We start from the raw sequence: 20272 nt of genomic DNA, 5'->3' as shown, positions 1-20272 counted from the left end.
TTCAAGTGCTGCCAGAGCCATTTGTTATGAGAGCTGAGACAGCGTAATGAGTCTAATAGTGTAATGTTGAGACGTGAGACGAGCGCGGCGGTTAAGTGTTCCTCTTCCGCGGAACAATATACGACAGCTGTACACGCCTGTGCTGATCTGACAGGCGGGATTTATTTTTACGAGTATCACACCAGCGTCGGTGAGATTTCCTCCACAGATAAATCTGGCGACCGAGAGAGAAAAAAAAAATATGAACTCCACCGCGCTCATGATAATTACTCCGGCACTCGCAAAAGTGTCGAGACTCCGGGAGAATAATGAGACGGCAGATTTGGAAGACGGCGGCGTCTGCTTTTGTTTGCAGCCTCTCGTCTGCTCTCCTCTCCACCGCGTTGACTTTGTCTGGGTAATTACTGCAGCAGCAACAAGACAAATGAAGTAAATACACTTTTATTCAACTGTAAAATAACATACCACCACAACATCCCACCTCTCCCCACCTGTAGCTACTGCTAAACACTGCTGAATGAGATCTCTACCTTGTACCTGATCCTCACAAGATCAGAATTCCAAATTCCTCATTTGTTTGTGTAGAAATCGAGAATTCTCTCTCCCACACCAAATCCCATAGAGAAAAGCAGTGATTTTAACGTCACAGCTTACAGGAGTTGTTGCTCCACTGCTGCCTCCATCAGTGAGTTCAAATGTGTCATGTTGTGATTTTGGCTTTTGAAAAGATGGGTTAAGATTTACCTCAGTGACTCAAAGTGACCACACGAGGCAGCAGTTGACCAGCAGCTCCTGTGACCCTGTAAGCTTAAATCACTGGTTTTCTTAATGGGGTTTGGTGCAGAGAGAAACACGTTTATACTGTGACAAAAACTTCAAGTTTCCTGTTGTGAAAGTCTGTCTAACAGTGAGATAAAGCTGCAAACGTCTTCTTAAGACATCGTAGACTAAAGATGGAATTGATTTTATTCTGTGATTGTTTTGTTAAGTGGCTAAAATGAGTTTTTCCTGGTGACACAACAGATTTTAGCCACTCAACTAAAGGCTCACCTCATTAAATCTACACCCACTTATCTCTGTGATGTCTTAACAGTGTGTTTACAGCTTTATCTCACTGTCCGACAGACTATTATTGACTGAAAATTTGTTTCATTTTGTAAACCACTCACTCTCCCACACCAAACTCCATAGAGAAAATTAATGATTTTACATCACAGCACACAGCAGTTGTTGATTCACTGCTGCTTCAATCACTAAGTTATAATGTCTTAATTTGTCACTTTGGCTTTTGAAATCCTTTGTTCAGATTGACCTCAGTGACTCAAAGTGACCACACGAGGCAGCAGTTGACCAGCAGCTCCTGTGTCCCTGTGAGCTTAAATCACTGGTTTTCTTCAAAGGGTTTGGTGTGGGAGAGCTAGCGGGTTAAGAAACTTCAGTTTCTGTAGATAAAGCAGTAAACATATTCTTAAGACATCGATTCTGCTCTGTTTTTGTCCTTGTATTCACACTAGTGTCCACCGGTATCCTGCCACAAGGGGGGCGCTCACTCACACACAGTCAGTACAGTTTAAAAAAGAAAAACTGTACTGTTATTTTTAATTGGACGAAAATGCAAAGCGACATGTTGTGGAGGTGCAAGAATGAAAGTCCTGCCAGAAAATATACATGAAAACGCGATCACAACAAAGATTAAAGGATTTTCCACTGCACTGTGGAATAATCATTACTGAAAATCTGCCCTGACTTTAAAAGAAATCAGCTTCTCTTCATCGGCTTGAGCTCTGGTTTCGCTGATGTCGTCTCTCATTTTTGACAGATTAGGAGTCGACTTTTTTATTTATTTATTTATTTATTATTTATTTATTTTGCTTCTTATCAGCATCGACACTCTCAACGGTCCTCAGGGTTTTTTATTTAATTAGACAGCAGGAGAGGCGGTGATGTAAACTGCAACAACACTCAAACACAAAAGACGGCACGGAGCGCGGAGCGGCCTCAGGTGAGGAAAAGGAAAAAGGACGCAGAGATGATGATGAAAAGAGGAGAGAAGTTTTGTGTTCAAAGGTTTGACATCAACACGGTCCACAGCGAGGAGGGATCCAGAGGCGGAAACATGGAATTACAAAAAAACGATCTTTATCAGCACTGTTTACTTATTTATGCTGGGTTTTTTAACGTGAGGCGTTGATATTCGAGCCACGACTGTGTTGGACTTCCATCTCCATCTTATCTGCCTCTCCCTCTCCCCCTTTCTCTCTCTTTTCTCCTATTCCCTCGCTCCTTTTACCACGCACTCTCAAAACCATCACACCCCCACTACTGTGAATTCCCAGAGAAAGAAGTCTGCCCACACACTGTAAATATTTTATAGACGTTCTGAAAGGAGAGAGAGAAAAAAAAGAAAAGGGAAAATCAATGGTTTAAAAAGGAGAAGGAGGAGGAGGAGGTGGTGATGTAAAGATAAGGAGAGAGGGAGGTGGAGGAGAGGCTGATGGGAAGTCATGGAGGAGAATAAAGGTGGAGTGGAGGTGATGGTGAGTTTGGAAACTCCTCAAAAACATATCAGCCACTTTATTAGGTACACACATCAAGTTCACCCGTAGCTCAAACAAGAGATATAATATTTAAAAACAGTGAAATAAACCAGTTTTTAATACTTATTTTTCACTGATTCTGTATTTGTTACAGTAAAATAAACTTCTATTGTGTTTCGTTTGAGTCTAATTTGCATTTAAGTTGATGGATTTATTCAGGGCTGAGCAGTGGACTATTTTGTTTTTTATTGTTTTATTGATTATTCGATTAGTTGTTTGGTCAGAAAATGGTGAAAAATACCAATCAATTATTCCCATAAAGCCGCGGAATGACGTAGAGGTAAAGGAATATGCAATAAAATCAACCAAATACACTGACTTCCACCCTAGTTTGTGACCTTTAAAATAAAAATAAATAAAAGTTCAAAAAGAAAAGATGTTTAACGTGCCTGTGTTTGGGCAAAATGTTTCCAGCATAATTAAAATTTCACCAAAACTCACAAAAATAACATGAAATATATATATGTATTTATTTCCGCCAAAATGACAAATCAACAGGCCTAATATTTTGGTTTCATCACCTCACACATTTGGAATAGCAAATGAATCTGAATATAACCATATTTATGAAGCCGAAATTACACATTTTATTAAAATAAGTAAAATCCATAAAATCTCAAACTATTTTGCCAATTTTGGAAAGCTTTTGCACACTCATCGTTTGGTCTACCTTTTTTCCCAGCATAACTTTGCCTGATTGACGAGATAATAGCATGATTTATTATTATAATTCATGTTGAACGTGAATACACAATACACAAGAAAAACAAAATCCAATCAGGAAGGGCTAAAATATACATATTTATTTCAAATTTAAAGTAACGTGTAATATTTTGGTGTCGTCTCCGCACACATGTTTTAACATTAAATGATTCTACTAACTTTTATCTAATTTAATGTGAAGAACCTTCTACAAACATCTACCGTCGTGTTTTATCTTCTCAAATGGATGGATTTACAATTTACAGCTTCGACGCTGCGTCTCCTCCCGAATATATACATATATAAATATATATATATATGTTCATATGCAAGTCATAGAACGCTCTGTCAGCAGAAATCCATTTTTGATTTAATGAGACAGTGTTGGACGTCATCCACACGCTCCACCTGATCAATAAATCCAGATATGAGAGAATCTGCTTTAGAAAACAGGTTTTTAATTATGTTACAAATGAAAAATTTAAGTGACGATCGATGAAATTGATGTTCGATTCCCAACACTCGCTGCTTCAGTGTCTCTCACCGACACTCATCGTCTTCTTCTTCTGCTTCTCTTGTCCTCAGGTCGGAGGGACGATGTACAACACAGGTCGACACGTGTCTCTGCGTCTGGACAAGGAGCATCTGGTGAACATCTCTGGAGGACCCATGACGTACAGCCACCGCCTGGAGGAGATCCGGCTACACTTTGGCAGCGAGGACGGTCAAGGCTCCGAACACCTGCTCAACGGACAAGCCTTCTCTGGAGAGGTGAGTGATGTTTGGCCTGGCTCTCACTGGTGTCACTTGGTTTTTGTTTACTCAGACACTCAGAGCGAGACGAACCTACCGTCCTGTACTTGTAGCGTCCACTTTCTCAACAAACAGCTGCTAAAATAGTCTTAAAACGAGTCTCAGGGGAGTATGTTGCAGACGATATTGTAATGTGTAGTGAGAGTCCGGGACACGTGGACGAGAGCCTGGACAGATGAAGGTCTGTCCTTGTGTGTTGACAACATTACACCGGTTGTGGTGCCCCGTGTGTGTCAGGATTGATTTTAAGGTCCTTTTAATGGATTTTAAAATGTCTTCATGGTCTTGCTTTTACCCTATGAACCGTCACAGATCTTGAGGTCGTCCTGCACTGGCCTTTTAACCAGTCCCATTGCTAAAACTTTTTGTTACACCCCGCATTTATGGAACAGTGTGCTGGAGAACCTGAGGACCACGGAGAAAAAAAACTCAAAATGCACCTTTTTTTATCTCGTTTTAGATTTTCTATTTTCTAAAATGGTGTCTTCATGGCGAGGTCCAAGCACCTTAAAGAAGTGGTGTTTGGCTCTTTGCCCAGACTGAAGTTGGGTTTGTGGCTCCTTGCCGAGCACTTTGTGCTACATTTTTTTTTTGAACAAAAAGTGATTGATGTGGGTTGATGTGAGTTTAAATACCTGAGGTCAACTGTCCAAAGCAATGGACAGTGGACAAGTGAGGAGGAGAAGAAGAAGAGAGTGCAGGCAGGGAAGGTCTAGACCTTCCAAGGTAGACCAAGGTAGTGAGATCTGCTATGAGTTTGGAGACAGTGCCATTGTCTTAAAGACAGGAGGCGCTGGAGCTGAAGATGCTGAGATCTTCGCAGGGATTGACCAGGATGGACATCAGGATTGGAAATTAAAGCATATTTCAGGGACAGCTTGGATTCAACGGTTTGGAGACAGTCAGAGAGTGATTTTTTTTGGACAAAGGATGTTGAAGATGGAAGACCACCGAGAATGTTCATGGAGGTTGTGAAGGAGGACATGAGGACAGTGTGGCAAGAGGACACAAGGGACAGGACAAGAGAGGAAGATGATCTGCTGCTGTGACCCCTAAATGAAAAAAAGAAACTAGCTGCCAAATAATGAGATAATCTATATATCCACCTCAAATAATGAGCTCTTCTTAAAATCAATTTCTACGTTTATTTACCATATAGAAATTTTCTTTTTATAAAATGCTGCAAAAGTGACCTCTCCACTGAAGGGACGTGAAAAATGCATCTGCTTAGTAGAACAGCCAACAGGTGGCGTCATCTCTGTGATCAGTCAAAGTCAAACCTAATTTTACCAAGACTGTAATCAGAGTCTAGAGGTGGAGCCGAAGTAGAGTTCTCTCTCACATCGACTTGATTTACACGGTGATGAAAGCTTGTTATCAGATTATCGATCAATAACAACAAAAATATGTCGCCTACCACAGCTTTAATAGATTTTTCACTCCCATATCACGGGCTCGATGAGGCGGCATGGATCTTTGTGACCACACGCAAGTGAAACCAGGCACTGTGAGTGGATTTTTAATTTAGCACAAAATGAATTTCTCATATGAAAAATGTGTCTCCAGACAGAGGCTTCAATAACCGCAGGACCAGCAGGTCCAGAAGACGGTAAATAAATACATAAATCACTCTTTTAATTAGTGAGGAACAAATCACATGTGTCTGTGTGCGTGACAGAGAGTGAAATCATCTCTCCCCAAAGAGACATCTTCATTGTTTATGCTTCTATTTGTAGTCGGAACGCGGAATTTCCAACTCGGAAAGTCGGAGCAACCTTCTCACAAATCCCATAGAGCACAGCAGAATGTGTTGATCCTCCATCAGTAATTTCTAATGTCTTGCTGTGTGAATTCATCCTTTGTTCAGATCTACCTCAGTGACACAAAGTGAACACACGAGGCAGCAGTAGGCCAGCAGCTCCTGTGTCCCTGCGGAAATGAGCGATTGACAAAGTTAGCAGGTGAAATAAGGCTGTTAAATGTTGAGATAAAGTGGGAAACATAAATTAAGGATATGATGGACTTAAGGTGGCATGTATTTTATAAGATGAGCCTTTTTGTTAAGTGGCTTAAATCTGTGTCCCAGTCGTATTACAACAGATCTCAATGCCAAACTGTAAACCAGTTAAAAAGACTACAACATAAAGCTAGAACTTTAAAACACCTGAAATATCACTGTAAATATTGGCTGTAAAATGATAATTTTTTGATGGTTAAAAATTTAAAATAGTATAAATGAGTGGCAATCATGACACTGCAATTTGTTTTCTTCTGGAACTATGGTTGTCTTGGACATGACAGTTGAACATTTAAATCCCCACAACACACTCACACACTGTTGCACAGTGTCTTTTCTTTTCTTTTCATGTTGTTTTTTTTTCTTTTCTGACAAGTGAAACAATTAGCTTCTCTGGTCCTTTGATTGTTGACCAAAAAATCTTCGCGCGTCAGTGTCGTATGGAAAAAAAAAGCAGCACAGTTTGTGTGGCAACAGAATAATTACAGTCTTGGCAAGCAAATGGATCATAATTAATGTTAATCATTTATCCTCCTCCTCCTCCTCTCCCTGAGAGTCTGAGCTGATATTCAAATCATAATAAAAGAAGTGTTTACTGCGTTCCTTCAGGGCGGAGACTCATGCACACACACACACAGATATATATCAGTGTATATGAAGGCTCCCCACAGAAATGCTTGGTTTGCCTTGAGTCACTGATTTGCCCTCTGCGGGTTGACGCTGTGTTGATGCGATGTTGCACCAGCTTCCCCATGGCAGGCCACTCAGGAGGAGGAGGAGGGAAGGTTGTGTTGTCAGTAAGTGATTTCCTTCGGGGTGAACATGCCTTTAAAAACACACCATCCATGTGTATGTTAGTAATTGCAGGGAGTCAAATTCCCTGCAGGTCAGTGAAGACAAAAAAAAAGGTCCTATAAAATAATAACGACGTGACATTAGTGTCTCCAGTGGCTTCTTTTTTTCCAGCTCCCCGTGAGGCAAAAGCAGGGAACATTTGGTCCAATTGATTTTGTTTGTTTGTTTTTCTGCCCCTAAATAAATGTGTGCAGACACGGGTGGAAGCGGCGTGACACAAGACACAAGTCCGAGATGGAAAAAGCTGATATTTTTGGTGTCAAAGTGATATTTAAAAGGTTTAGTTTTAATCTTTTCTCCACTGCAGACAATCCATGTATTTGAATTGAATAGTCCTCCCTGATGTACCTGTCCCCTTTTGTCCCGACACTAGGAGTCTAAATTTGTGTAACCCTTGCGTGGGATTTGAACCGACAACTCTTTGGTTACAAGACCAATTCCCTTTTCTGCTGTATAAATGAATAAGTGCCAGTAAAACGTAAGGTGTCAACAGTGAGTCAAAAAATATCATATTAGGCGTCAAAATGTTATCAAAAATGTTATAGTAAGGAGTCAAAATTTTGTCAAAAAATGTTTACAGTAAGGTGTCGAATTGTTTTAAAAAATGTTATAGTAAGGTGTCAAAAATGTTGCCAACATTTTTTTACAGTAAGGAGTCAAATTGTTTTCAAAAATGTTATAGTAATGTGTCAACATTTTGCCAACATTTTTTTACAGTAAGGAGTCAAATTGTTTTCAAAAATGTTATAGTAATGTGTCAAAATGTTGCCAACATTTTTTACAGTGAGGCTTCAAATTTTGTCAAAAATATTATAGTTATGTGTAAAAAATATATGTTTTACAGTAAGGCTTCAGATTTGTTCAAAAATATTATAGTTATGTGTAAAAAAATATATTTTTTTACAGTAAGGCTTCAGATTTGGTCAAAAATATTATAGTTATGTGTAAAAAATATATTTTTTTACAGTAAGCCGTCAAATTGTTTTCAAAAATGTCAAAGTAAGGCGTCAAAATTTTGTCAAAAAAAATGTAGGAAAGCTTCAAAAATCTGCAAGGTGTCAAAAATGAGTCAAAAATATTACAGTAGGCATCAAAAAATAGGCAGAATTTTTTATAGTAAGGCGTCTAAGATTTGTCATAATAAGGTGTCAAAATTTTGTCAAACATATAGTAAGGTGTTCAAATAAAAATCCTGCTTTAATGTCGAACACTTCTGACAAAAAATAAAAGCATCAAACTGGGGTTAAATGTGGGAACAGAAGGAGCATCAACATTAAAAACTCTCCTCGCGCCTGTTGAACTCAGTGGGTAGTTCTCCGCTGCTGCTTCATGAAAAAAAAATAAAAAAGAAAGAAAAAGGTTCCTCCTCGACTTCATTAACTTCCTGCAGCCGTCTGAAGGCAGCAGGACGCGAGCGCAGATGCGTCGACATCATCTGATTTGAGGAGTGTCGCGCCGCAGCTCGGCACTCGTTACACGCCACCACCCGCGGATTGCGACACCTCCACACACGCGCATGCAGAATACTGACATCACAAATCAGAGGTGTTGGAGGATGAAAGACTCCCGAGAATGATGTTTTCGATGGAGTTTACACTGACACAGAGGCTCATTTAAGCAGGAATGCACGGCTACTCTCTGCGGAGAGGAATTCGGAAAGTGCCGTCGTGTTGTTTTTGTGTGTGGGTTTGTTTCTTTTGAGTGAATGGATTGAGTGGTGTCAGGTGTGTCACTGTCCTGCTTGCTGATTGGTCACTGCGAGGGAGAGAAAATCACCCAGCTTCCACCTGACTCAACCAGCCACATTAGTTTCTTACTATTAGTTCTAAAATGATGTTAAATTTTATGTCGTGTTCACACCAAATGCGATAAGTCACCGTTGTTTTAAACAGAAGTAACGCGTATTTCTTTTACGCAGTAAGGCGCCAACATTTTGTTTTGTCAGGTCAGATGTGCATAGATTTGTTTGTTACTTTGGCCTTTTGTCCGTCCTGAAGCTCTTTGGTCCTCTTCTTTATTACTTGTAAATTAAAACACGCCTCATTGGTTCTTCTTGAGTCTTGAGGAAGTTGAGTATTTCTTATGTTGTGCTTCGGCCTCCTCTACACGGGGCGCAACCATGGACGACGCGTTATTTGTGACTTTGTTTCGTTATATTTTTCACGTCCTGCAGAATATCTGGCTCTGGATCCGTGTCAGAGCTGCCAAACTGTGGGGGAAACGAGGCGAGGACGGGTCGTGAAAACAGATGTTAACATCCCATTTTCTCCTCGCTCAGACAACCCGCTTCTGTGTGACACGCCAACTTAAAAAAAAAAAAAACATCCTCCTCCTTCACTCATTCATTACACAGCCTTTCATTAAATCCAAAGCTGTGACTTCAAGGTCCAATAAGAAGGTTTCATAATCAGAAATGCAGAAATGTCTCCCCTCTCTCTCTCCTTCTCTCTCTCTGTGTTAGCCTCTCTCTGACTCCCGCTCGCCCCCATCTGCACACGAGCGGCGGCTGCTCGCGTCCTTGAAACGTGAACAAAGAGAAATATTCAAACTTTTTAAAAAAGCAAAGCATCCTTCTGAAATGGCAGCCTGTGGGAGGATGTGAGCGGTGGGGGTATTGTGATGTGTGTGTGTGTGGGTGCATTAACACTCCAAAGCTTTCGTCTTTAAATCACCCCTTAATATCTCTGAACTCAGTGTGCCTTTCATTTTTCCCCGACTCTCTCTCTCTGTGTGTCTGTGTTTCCATCATAGATTTCCTATGGAGACACATTTCAGAATAAAGACCAATCAGCTGGGGACAGCTTGTTCAATTGGATACAATAGTTATGTCCCCAAATGGCTTCAAAAAGCCAATGGCTTCGATTTTTGGGTCAGTGGTAAAGGAGAAGTCTGCAGGAGTTGAATGAGAGTCAAGGAAAAGTCTCCAAACATGAAAAACAATCACATGTGTGGGTCAAATGTATGTAGTACAAGTGGAGAAAAGAAGTTTTCTTTTGGTGGTCCCACAGACGAACACATTTGACACTAAATAAGGTTTGAAGGGTTGTTTTTGTGTCTTTCTGTCCTACCTGTAAAGACCTGGCAACCTGTCCAGGATGGATAGATGATAGTTGATTAATTCATGTAACATGAAGATCCCACAATTTTTGTATTTGATTTAAAAACAGTATCCATTCATATGGAAAAACGATATAGTTTGATATCACTCTGAACAGAATATTAAAGCTTTGAAGTTTAATTTATTAACAAGTTCATTCGTTTAATCCAGGTCAAGTTTTCAAAAAGAAATTTTTACCACAACATTAAAATAATGGCATTATTATTTAAACCATTTAATCTAAAGGTAGCATAGACAGTTCTGCTTTGTGCTGCTGAACATGTACCAACATGTAAAAATAATGACATATAGAGACATTTTTACTCATAACGTTACCAAAATCATTTACACGTGGCTGAAGACACAGAGAAGACAGTAAACAATAGAATATAATAACATATACATGAACGTTACTGCAAATTTCCTCAATAAAACACAGAAAGAAATATAATATATAAATATATATAAATTTGACACTAAGGTGACATTTTCTTTCTTTTTACCATTCAATCTAAACAACCACATCATCTGCATGTATACTCATAATGAATGATTACATTAGTAAATATAAAATAATGAGTGGTATTTGAAAGAGTCATATCTGGATATGCAAAATTCAATATACATATATATATGGAGAGAGAGAGAGAGAGAGAGAGAATTTATTCTATAACCCCAAGAAAAAAATCTGAACAATTTAATCATAAAGTATAATAACATTATTATATTATTATTATTATTATTTTCACCATTTAGTCTAAAGTTAAAGTTAGCATATATCCCTTTTGGCAAAACAAACACCAATAATATGTACCAATATGTAAATACAGCCACATCATCTGCATATAGACAAATGAGACAAATACAGTCTGTATGGAAGACTTTTTGATTAATTGACAGAAGAAGAATATATTAATGTTAAAGACATTTTTTAAGACATTCACAAAGCTTCTTTAGTTCTGATATTGTGTAAATTCCCTCAATAAACACAAGGAACAAATCTACCAAATGAGTCTTGCAAAATTAAAACAACACAATGACTTTATTCTTTTGACAGTTCAATCTTAAATCTGTTGTAAAATTTACTCTGAAGAGCAAAAGAAAAACAAAACCACATCATCTGCATACAGTGTGTGATTCGATGAACTGAATACAAGATCTATTTGTACAATAAGAGCCACCAGGAGAATTTCTGCATAAACCCCAAGAAATAAAAGTGAAAAAATGAAAATGAAACCTCAAAAAACTGCATTGATGCATGTCATTATTATTATTAGTACTATTTTCACCAGTCGATCTAAATTTGGCACATAAACGCTGCTGTAGACCAATATGTAAATAGAATCACATCATCTGCATATCGACGAATCATTAGATGATTAAAACCACAAATACCTTGTCTGCTTTCAGACTAAAAGCAGACAAGGTATTTGTGATATTTGTGGTTATATTTGATGGAAGATCTGGTGTAGAGTGTATCAGCTGTTTAGCTCCTGACATAAAAAAACGTTACAGTATCTGGGCGTTAATTTATGCCGCCTGCATGTGTGAGTGCTGTACTCGGCTCGGCTCGGCTTCTGGTTCCCTTGAGCCGTCTAATCTGAAAATGAAACACCTTGGTCCTTTTAATAAGTGCTAAAATATTCCAAATATTATTCCACCGCCAGGTTGGCTCGGGCTCCAGATGCACGGTGGACAAATCACCCATCGCATTACTCTATAATTAAAAATAGCAAATAAAAAAAAACGTGTGATTAAAACTGTGGAAACCTGTGTGGTGTGTGTGTTTACTTTGTCCTTGAATTTGAGCTTTTAAAAAATCACCTTATCTTAAACTGTGGCAAAAAGATTCCACAAAATATAGTAAATATCTTAGGAATCTGGTTAAAGTTGACAACGTTGCCCTTGCTTTTCATCCATTTATCTGTTCTTCTACTGCTTATCCGAGGTTAGAAGAGAAGCCCAGACTTCCCTCTTCCCGTCCACCTCATCCAGCTCTTCTGAGGGACAGCAGAGACATAGGACTGCACGGAGACACGAGGCCCGTGTTTTGAGGTTTTCCCTCTCAAGGAGGCCCGTTCCCATGAGGACAGCCCTATAGTCTGTGGCATGTCCTGGGTGTCCCCCTGGACCTTGTCCCTGTGGGACGTTCTGGGCACGTCCCACCTCAGTAGGGAGGCGTCCTAACCAGATGTCCGAGCCACCTCACCCGGCTACTTTTCAAAGATCTTTTCTCTTTGAAAGGTTTTCTGTTTTCAGACAAAGTAACTTTGCCCCAAAGTTAAAAAAAAAACAATGTATAAGTTGATTAAAACGTGAAGTCTCCCCAGCCAAAGCCCCGTCTTTGACCCCCATCAACCACCATGACCCCGCTCTTCACGCACACTTGCTCGCTCTTTATATACAAAACCACACCTGACTCCGTACGAGCGCCTCGGAGCTCTTTCCCGCCGTGAAACGCCTCCAAGGCAAAGCTTTGCCATGTGTGCACGTGGCGCAGGACGCCGGGGTCAAAGGACCACTCTGCTGAATGATTTAGCAGTTAGGGAACGGTTGGCAGGACAGCAAAGCGCACCAGAAGTGTTTAGATTGATTTCCTTCCTTCCGGGCAGCCGCTGCTTTGTGTTCACTTCAGCGCCGGCTGTTGCTGTTCAAACTGGAAACGTGGGTGATTTATCACCGAGAAGAATTCATCAGTTTTACTCCCCTTTCTTTCTTTTTCTTTTTTTGGTAAAGTGAAAGTGAAGTATAGGCACCGCAGCGAAAGTGCTTTTCTGTTTGGTATATTTAAGGACACGGATGTGAGGGGAAATTCACTCCCAAACGTCAACTTAAATACAAACAACCAGCAGAGTTTACGTTAGGTTTATGCTTTTATTGTCCGCTAATGGTTTTCTAGCAATACACTGTAGTTTATCATCGATTTTTCTCGTCCTAACAAGTGGATTTGTGTCGCACTTCAGCCTCAAACTTACATTTTTCTGTCAGTATTGCCGGTTTTTTTCCTCATTACCTCCAGCATGAGGTCTGGCAGTGGAACTCCTCGTCATCATCTATCTCTCGTTCCTCCTTAGAAGGTGCGGCAACGAGAGGAGATTTAAATTTGGCCCTCGTTTGCAGCAGCAGCAGCAGCACAATCATAAAATAAACCGACAGTTTTGAGTCAAAGCTTCAACTCGGGAAAATTGCAAATTTAGTAGAATGGATTAAACCCCACTGGTTGTGGAGATGGGAGTAAGTCATCAAGCAAGAAGAAGAAGAGGTTACGGCGGCAATAGCAGCGACGTGAGGCTACACTTTGGTTACGGCGGGGGTTTGGAGATCAGTGCTGCTTCACAGGTTTCTGCAAATGTATGTGTGAGGTGTCATTATCTGTCCAGACGACAACAGGCAGGATGTAGGTTTTATAAGAGAAATGGACAAAAAGACAAAACTACGAACTTTGGCAGCATAAACAAGTGTAGACCAAACAAATACCTTTGCTTTGACCACATGAGATAACGTATATTTGCACATTTTGGTGGTTTCATCCAGACAAAAGCTTTTACAGCTGCAGCAGACTGCGAGTGCTCTGGTGGACGATCACCTGAAGAGATGATTAGACTCGAGAATAATCGTCAACTGTCGCTCTGAGGTAAAAACATAACTCTCACAACCGAAAAGCGACGTCTAGTAAACATCCAACATGGCCACCACTGAAGAACAGCTGTTCAATTCAGCTGTTGCTTCCATTTTAACCCTTGAACGTGTCACCTAGAAACATTTTTGGCTTTTCATTTTTAACATTTTTTATCCTCTTTTCATGCAAAATGTATGCCAGGTTCTCAATTTTTTTTCATGTATTTTTTTCCTTTTTCTTTTTTAGTTAATTGTCAACAACGTTAACTAAAATACTCACACTAACACACCTCACTGCCAAAAATGTCCTCGTTCAAATCACTATTTTCGATGCATCGTGACAGAAACATTTAAAAAAAAAATCATTAATGTTTGATGTGTATGATGAGGATTTATACAATTTTTATTGCTTTTTTAGGAGCACATTTTGGTGGTAAAATGAAGATGCATCATGACAAAAACTTTAAGGGTTACAATCTCAGTCCCAGCTGACACTGGGCAAAACAACCTTTTCCTCTGACTTTAACACCTAAGGTGAATTTAGAGTGTCCAGTTCACCTCTGCATGTTTTTGGACGATGGGAGGAAACTGGAGAAAACTCCAGCACACACGGAGATAACGTAGCAAAATCCAAGCAAAGAAGTCGGGGTCTTTTTGCCGCAAGACACCGTGTGTCCTTTTCCCCCCCAGCGTCTCTTTAGAGGCTCCGTCCGCAGCAGCTGCTTGAACAGGGACCTCCCTCTGACTGAAGAAATACTGATGGTGAACTGAAACCTCATTCAGAAACATTTGTGAGGGATTGTTACGACCTGCTGTGGTGAAGCTGCTGAAATGGACGCCAAAGCTATTTTTTGAGACATAAACTCCTGATGTTTCAAATCAGAATCTGAAGACGCATAAATAAGAAGTGCATTCTTTTTGGGAAAAAGTGGATTATTGCTTGTTTTCATGGCCCCGTGCTCCGGTAACACGTCTCCATGTTTTGTCCTCAATAATCAGCGCATTCGTCTCCAGTGAGTGTTTTTCCTGTGACGTGTTTATAAATCACATTAAAGTCAACAGTCGAGTCGTCCTGAGTTTCTGAGGCTGTACTCTCCTGCTGAGAAACATTGAATCTATCACATTATTCAGTTTCCGGTGCCAGGTCTTTATTGTCCACCTCAGGAGGACACACAGTACAGTACAGTACAGTTACAGTCCAGTCCAGCCCAGCCCAGTACAGTACAGTTCAGTGTAGTACAGTTCAGTGTAGTACAGTTCAGTCCAGTCCAGTCCAGTAGCCTGCGTTTGACTCCTCACTCATCTCAATCTCGTCCCTTAACCTTCGCTGCATCTCAGCTTCAGATCGATTTGTCGCTGAGTGTTTTTAAATCCTCTGAGTTATGCTCACCACCACCACTCTTGGGTCTGTGTTTCCGTTTGGAATCTAACGGTTGCCTCTGTGATAAACAACACTGCACTAATGTCACATTAACGGCTCTTCAGCGGGTCAACGACAGCCTCCTCACACTCACACACGTTTTCAAGCCTCGGGCACTTAAATCTTAAAGGGGAAGCGACGGCGAGTGCAGGATGTTTAAGTCAACGCCGGACCAGGTTTAACGCGAGTACATTTGACTGGTCAGTGCTCTCAGGAGAGTGTGTGTGTGTGTGTGTGTGAGTGTGAGGTCATGACAGTCTCTTTACGACATAACGGCTGACCTGACCGTGGAAATATGAAGGCAGGAAGTCGATAGAGGAAGAGAGGTGTTCCACATTAAGACAGAGTGCAGGTTTAAAAGTGATGCGGGTGAAAATGACGCTCTTAATCTCCATTTCCAGCCATCTGTGCGTCCGTCCTCCTTCAGATTAACTGGTGTGTGTCGATCCATAACGTCCACAAACAGACAAGGACCGGGACAAATCGCCGTCAGGTCGCACCATGACCCAGATTTGATGAAGCGGAGTTTTCATCCGCGTGTCATTATCGATCACCATTCCCAAAATTGACTCGGCCTTGTTTGTTTTTCCCGAACACTCTGGCGCTGTGATGTGATTTTAATTGAAGAGCCGCCACAAGGACGTCACGGAGCAGATGTGGGTGAAATGTGCCATTTAATAGTAATTAATGATAATTAGAGGGGAAGAGACAACACGACAGAGCGAGGCTGTCCTCGTCAAAGGCTCCGTGACCGGCGGCAGGAGTGGGACGTGATGTTATAGTTCCAAAATCTACTTAAATTTCCAAAATCTACTTATAGTTCCAAAATCTACTTATAGTTCCAAAATCTGCTTATAATTCCAAATTCTACTTATAGTTCCAAAATATACTTATAATTCCAAAATATACTTATAGTTTAAAATTCTACTTATAGTTCCAAAATATACTTATAATTCCAAAATATACTTATAGTTTAAAATTCTACTTATAATTCCAAAATATACTAATTCCAAAATTACTTAAATTCCAAAATCTCCAAAATACTTATAGTTAAAATTCTACTTATAAATCTAATTCCAAATCTACTTATGATTCCAAATTCTACTACTTATAATTCCAAATTCTACTTATAAAAATCTACTTATAGTTAATCTAGTTCCAAAATGCTTATAATTCCAAATTCTACTTATAGTTTACTTATAATTCCTCTACTTCTACTTATAATTCCAAATTCTACTTATAATTCCAAAATCTACTTATGATTCCAAATTCTACTTATAGTTTAAAATTCTACTTATAATTCCAAATTCTACTTATAATTCCAAAATCTACTATCAAAATCTACTTAAAATTCCAAATTCTACTTATAATTCGAAATTTTTTCTTAAAATTTCAAAATCTTCTTGTAGGTCCAAATTCATCATACCATATAATCTTATATTGGATTAACACTAATTGCCTGAGAAGTTTGACAGATGTAGCAGTCGGCCACCAGGGGGCGACTCTGCTGGTTGTGAAAAGAACTTAGTCTGAATAGAAGTCAACTCACTATTTTCAGATATTCTAAGATAATGAATATATTTGATGGAAGATCTGAATTTCTACTCTACAAACCTCACTGTAAATATCATAAAGAAGAAAACAGGTGTGTGAAGAGTGAGTTTGTGCAGTTATTGGACAGAACTGTGACTCACACACTCTTCTCTCTTTCTCCGTCTAATTACAACCTCCGATCCTCCCTCCTCTTTCCTTCTTCCCTTCATTCATCAGACACTCTCACTTTATTACGGCCCACACTGGCCCTTTATTGCCCACCAGCAGCAAACTTTGTGCAATTTGTCATTGAGGGAGTGTGGATGAGTTCTTTTGGCTGCCTCTGCTGCTCTCACCTAAAGAAGAAGAAGAAAAAAATCTAATCAGATCAGCTTGGCACCCTAATCACTTCCTCTCTCACCTTGATTGCATTTATAGACGTTCTGTCGCTCTGTGCTTCCCCAGATCGAGCATTTCATAATTACTCTCCTCTTACATTTGTTTATTTATATCCTCGGGTACAGTATGTGCCCAGCGCTCGCTGCCACTGAGCAAGGCTGACGAGTTTATGGAGGTGGAGTGGAGAAGACACTAGACACAAAATCACTATAAGTAGATTTTGGAATTAAAAGTAGATTTTGGAACGATAAGTAAGGCTGTTCTGGTTGTTTTGTTTTATCTTTTTAACGTAAATTTGTAGAATTAACTTAAGTTTTCCCTTTTGTCCATTGACAGACGCTTCAGAATGTGGATACAACCTGGTTTTAGCAACAGGAATAAGTTAAATATCAACTGGAAATGGACAAAAGAGGTGGAGTAAAGCTAATAATGTGTACATTAACTTTGAAATTCAACGTTTCTGACCAAAACAGGCATCAAACTCAAGTGTAATGGGGTCACAGAAGGAGCAGGGACATTAAAACTCCTTTTTATTCGCTTCCCCCTGTGGTTTGTTTTTTTAACAAACCGTAGTTTCTTCAGTAATTCTGTGAGTTGTAAGTTGTGAGGTTTTAAGTCTTAAAAAAACAGATGTTTCTAATGTTCCTTCTGCAGAAAACCTCCAGGTTTTACAGGTTGGACATTCAAATATCATTGAAATGCATGAATGTGGTGAAGCTTCAGTGTCAGAGAGACATTAACCTCGTGCTGAGCGACGACGGCGGCCTCCCCGCGTTCCTTTATTTTCTTCCATCTGAGCATGGAAACGCTCCTTCCAGTAAAAACTCCGCCGTAGATCCATGGGACAGATTTGATCCCGTATCGATTTTGGCCTTTTAAATCATCTGACACGTTGTAGCGGGGAGGAGGAGGGGATTTAAACTGAACGAGAGATTATTGACTTAAAGCGGAGCGAGGTATGGATTTTCCTCAAGTGTGTTCAACGCCGAGGGTTTTTTCTTTTCTTATATTTTGTTCTCAGCTTTGTCTGTTTTTTCGATTATAGCTTTCCTTTCACGAGCCGGAGATAAAATAATAATAATAATAATAATATCTTCTTTTATCTCTGTGTGTGTCTTTGCAGGTTCAGCTGATCCACTACAATCATGAGCTGTACACAAATTACACAGAAGCTGCCAGAAGCCCCAACGGACTCGTCATAGTGTCCATATTCATGAAGGTGAGTTTAATAACGCTCTCACTCTCTGTGTCAAATGTGTCGGTTGGATTCAATACCAATGATTGAATTTTATCTTGACGTGTCCCAGTGCAGCTGCCGTGCTAATCCAGAATATATGAATCAGCATGTGTTTCTATTGAATATGAAGCGCGGGCTTCGACAGCCGCACAAGAAACTCGACCCATGTTTAACCGCATGTTTTTACAACACAGTGACTTCTGTGCAGACAAGGCTCCATAAACGTGTTCATTCAAGTGTTTTAGCTCTTAACCCTTTAACACACAAGCCTAAAAATGTCAATTTTTATATAACTGCCAGATATGGAAAGCTTGTGCCAATGTGTCACCTCATAAAATCCACATCGGCTTACGTCTATGATATTTTATGAAGATTGCTAATCACTCAATCTCCTGCACCAAAGTCCATTCATAAAATCAGGGTTTGAAGCTCCTGGAGACACAGCAGCTCTGTGTCTACTGTTGGTCACTTTTTGTCATTTTGGTCAATCTGATTAAAAAAATTCAACACAGAATTTGACACAATAACACATTTTAAATTACTGATGGAAGCAGCAGTGGAATCAACTCCTGCGTGCTGTGATGTAAAATCGATGATGGACTCTGGTGCAGGGAGAGTCTACACCTTTTACAAAAGCAACACAAATTTAATTTTCTTAAATTTCAGTCAGCGAAAAAGCTGTTGAAAGGTGGCAGAAATTGTATATTGACTAAATATCATATCAATGACACGATATACCAAAGTGAAACTTTACCCTGACATCATTTAATTTAGTTCTTTGGTAAAGAAACAGGAGAAATAAGCGGGGATCAGGTCCAGAGGGGAAAAAATACAACATATATCAGGTTGACATGACCCAGAGCATGATGGGATGTCTAGTGGCAAAGAAAAACTCATTCCAAATCATTCCAAAGGAAAGTAGAGGCAAGTATTTTCAAAGGAGCCATTATTGTTGACTTGTATTACCAATAATGCTAACAATGACTCGTCCCTTTTTTTCCAGACGTGACAATGTCAAAATGTCTTCTGAAGGAAGAAAAGTGGAATTTCAAGAGGAAAAAGCCTCATTTTTTACTTTAAGTTGCTCGAAAATGATTCACTGGATGTCGAGACATTTATAGAAAATGCTAATTTAGACAATAAATCAACGAATAATGTGTGCAGTGTGTCTCTTTTTTGGGCTCATTAAGCACCTTATAATAATAATAATTCAGTTTTAATTCAAGTTAGTAGAAAAAATAACAGATTATGTTTAGTTTGTCACCAATATTCTTGTTTATTTCTTCATTATGACTCATTATTCTAATGACGAAATTAAAAATAATGTACGTTCATTTACTTTTACGAGAGCCAACACATGTATTTGCACAATATGCCAGTAAATAACACAAGTTATCATGAAGTAGGTTTAAATCACGCCATACGGGGGGTTGGGTGTTGCCTCCAATAAACAATTTCACGTCCCAGCTCAACGTTAGTGCCTGACGGTAGATTTGTCTTTAAGACTCACAGCAGGGCCGTTATCTGTGTTATTATATAGTCGCCACATATTGGCTTAAAGAAAATCCATCGAATGCTAAATTTCGCTTCCACTCCGCGGTTTGGTTTCTCGCTCCCACTCCGACACTCCGCCGGCTCCCCCGCGCATGTTTTTCCACAAACAATTAGCAATCCAATTATCCTGCCGAGCAAAACAATGTGCTCCTTGGCTTCATGACAGAGTGGAGCAGCCGTGCTCGGGTGGTGGCGGTGCTCCCTTGCCTCTCCTGTGTGTGTGTGTGTGTGTGTGTGTGTGAGAGGCTCAGAGATCAGAGAGCTCGCCAACATCCTCAGCGCTGCGGCTGTGAAGTTCAGCTGCTAACGGCTAATTAGCTCCCCAACGTCAATGGGACTATCGTTTAGTCTTGAAGAGGCAGCGAGGAGACGCTGACCCGGGTCAGCACCGCCTCGACTCTCTCTCCTCCCAAATCCCAACCTGCATTAG

General features: G+C 39.9%; 1 protein-coding gene across 1 annotated transcript in view; it reads left to right on the top strand.

Annotated features, from left to right (window-relative positions):
* The window catches only part of ca10a (carbonic anhydrase Xa), a gene marked incomplete at its 5' end in the record, with an annotated part of 186142 nt that overhangs the window by 153945 nt on the left and 11925 nt on the right, over window positions 1-20272 (top strand). The window contains 2 exons of the mRNA XM_044014491.1: window positions 3885-4070; window positions 18175-18270. Of these exons, the coding sequence (XP_043870426.1) occupies window positions 3885-4070; window positions 18175-18270 (282 nt within the window). The remainder of the gene's footprint in view (window positions 1-3884; window positions 4071-18174; window positions 18271-20272) is intronic.

Source organism: Solea senegalensis, linkage group LG18 (genome assembly GCF_019176455.1).
Source record: "Solea senegalensis isolate Sse05_10M linkage group LG18, IFAPA_SoseM_1, whole genome shotgun sequence".
Taxonomy (NCBI): Eukaryota; Metazoa; Chordata; class Actinopteri; order Pleuronectiformes; family Soleidae; genus Solea; species Solea senegalensis.
This window is presented reverse-complemented; position numbering and strand designations above follow the sequence as displayed.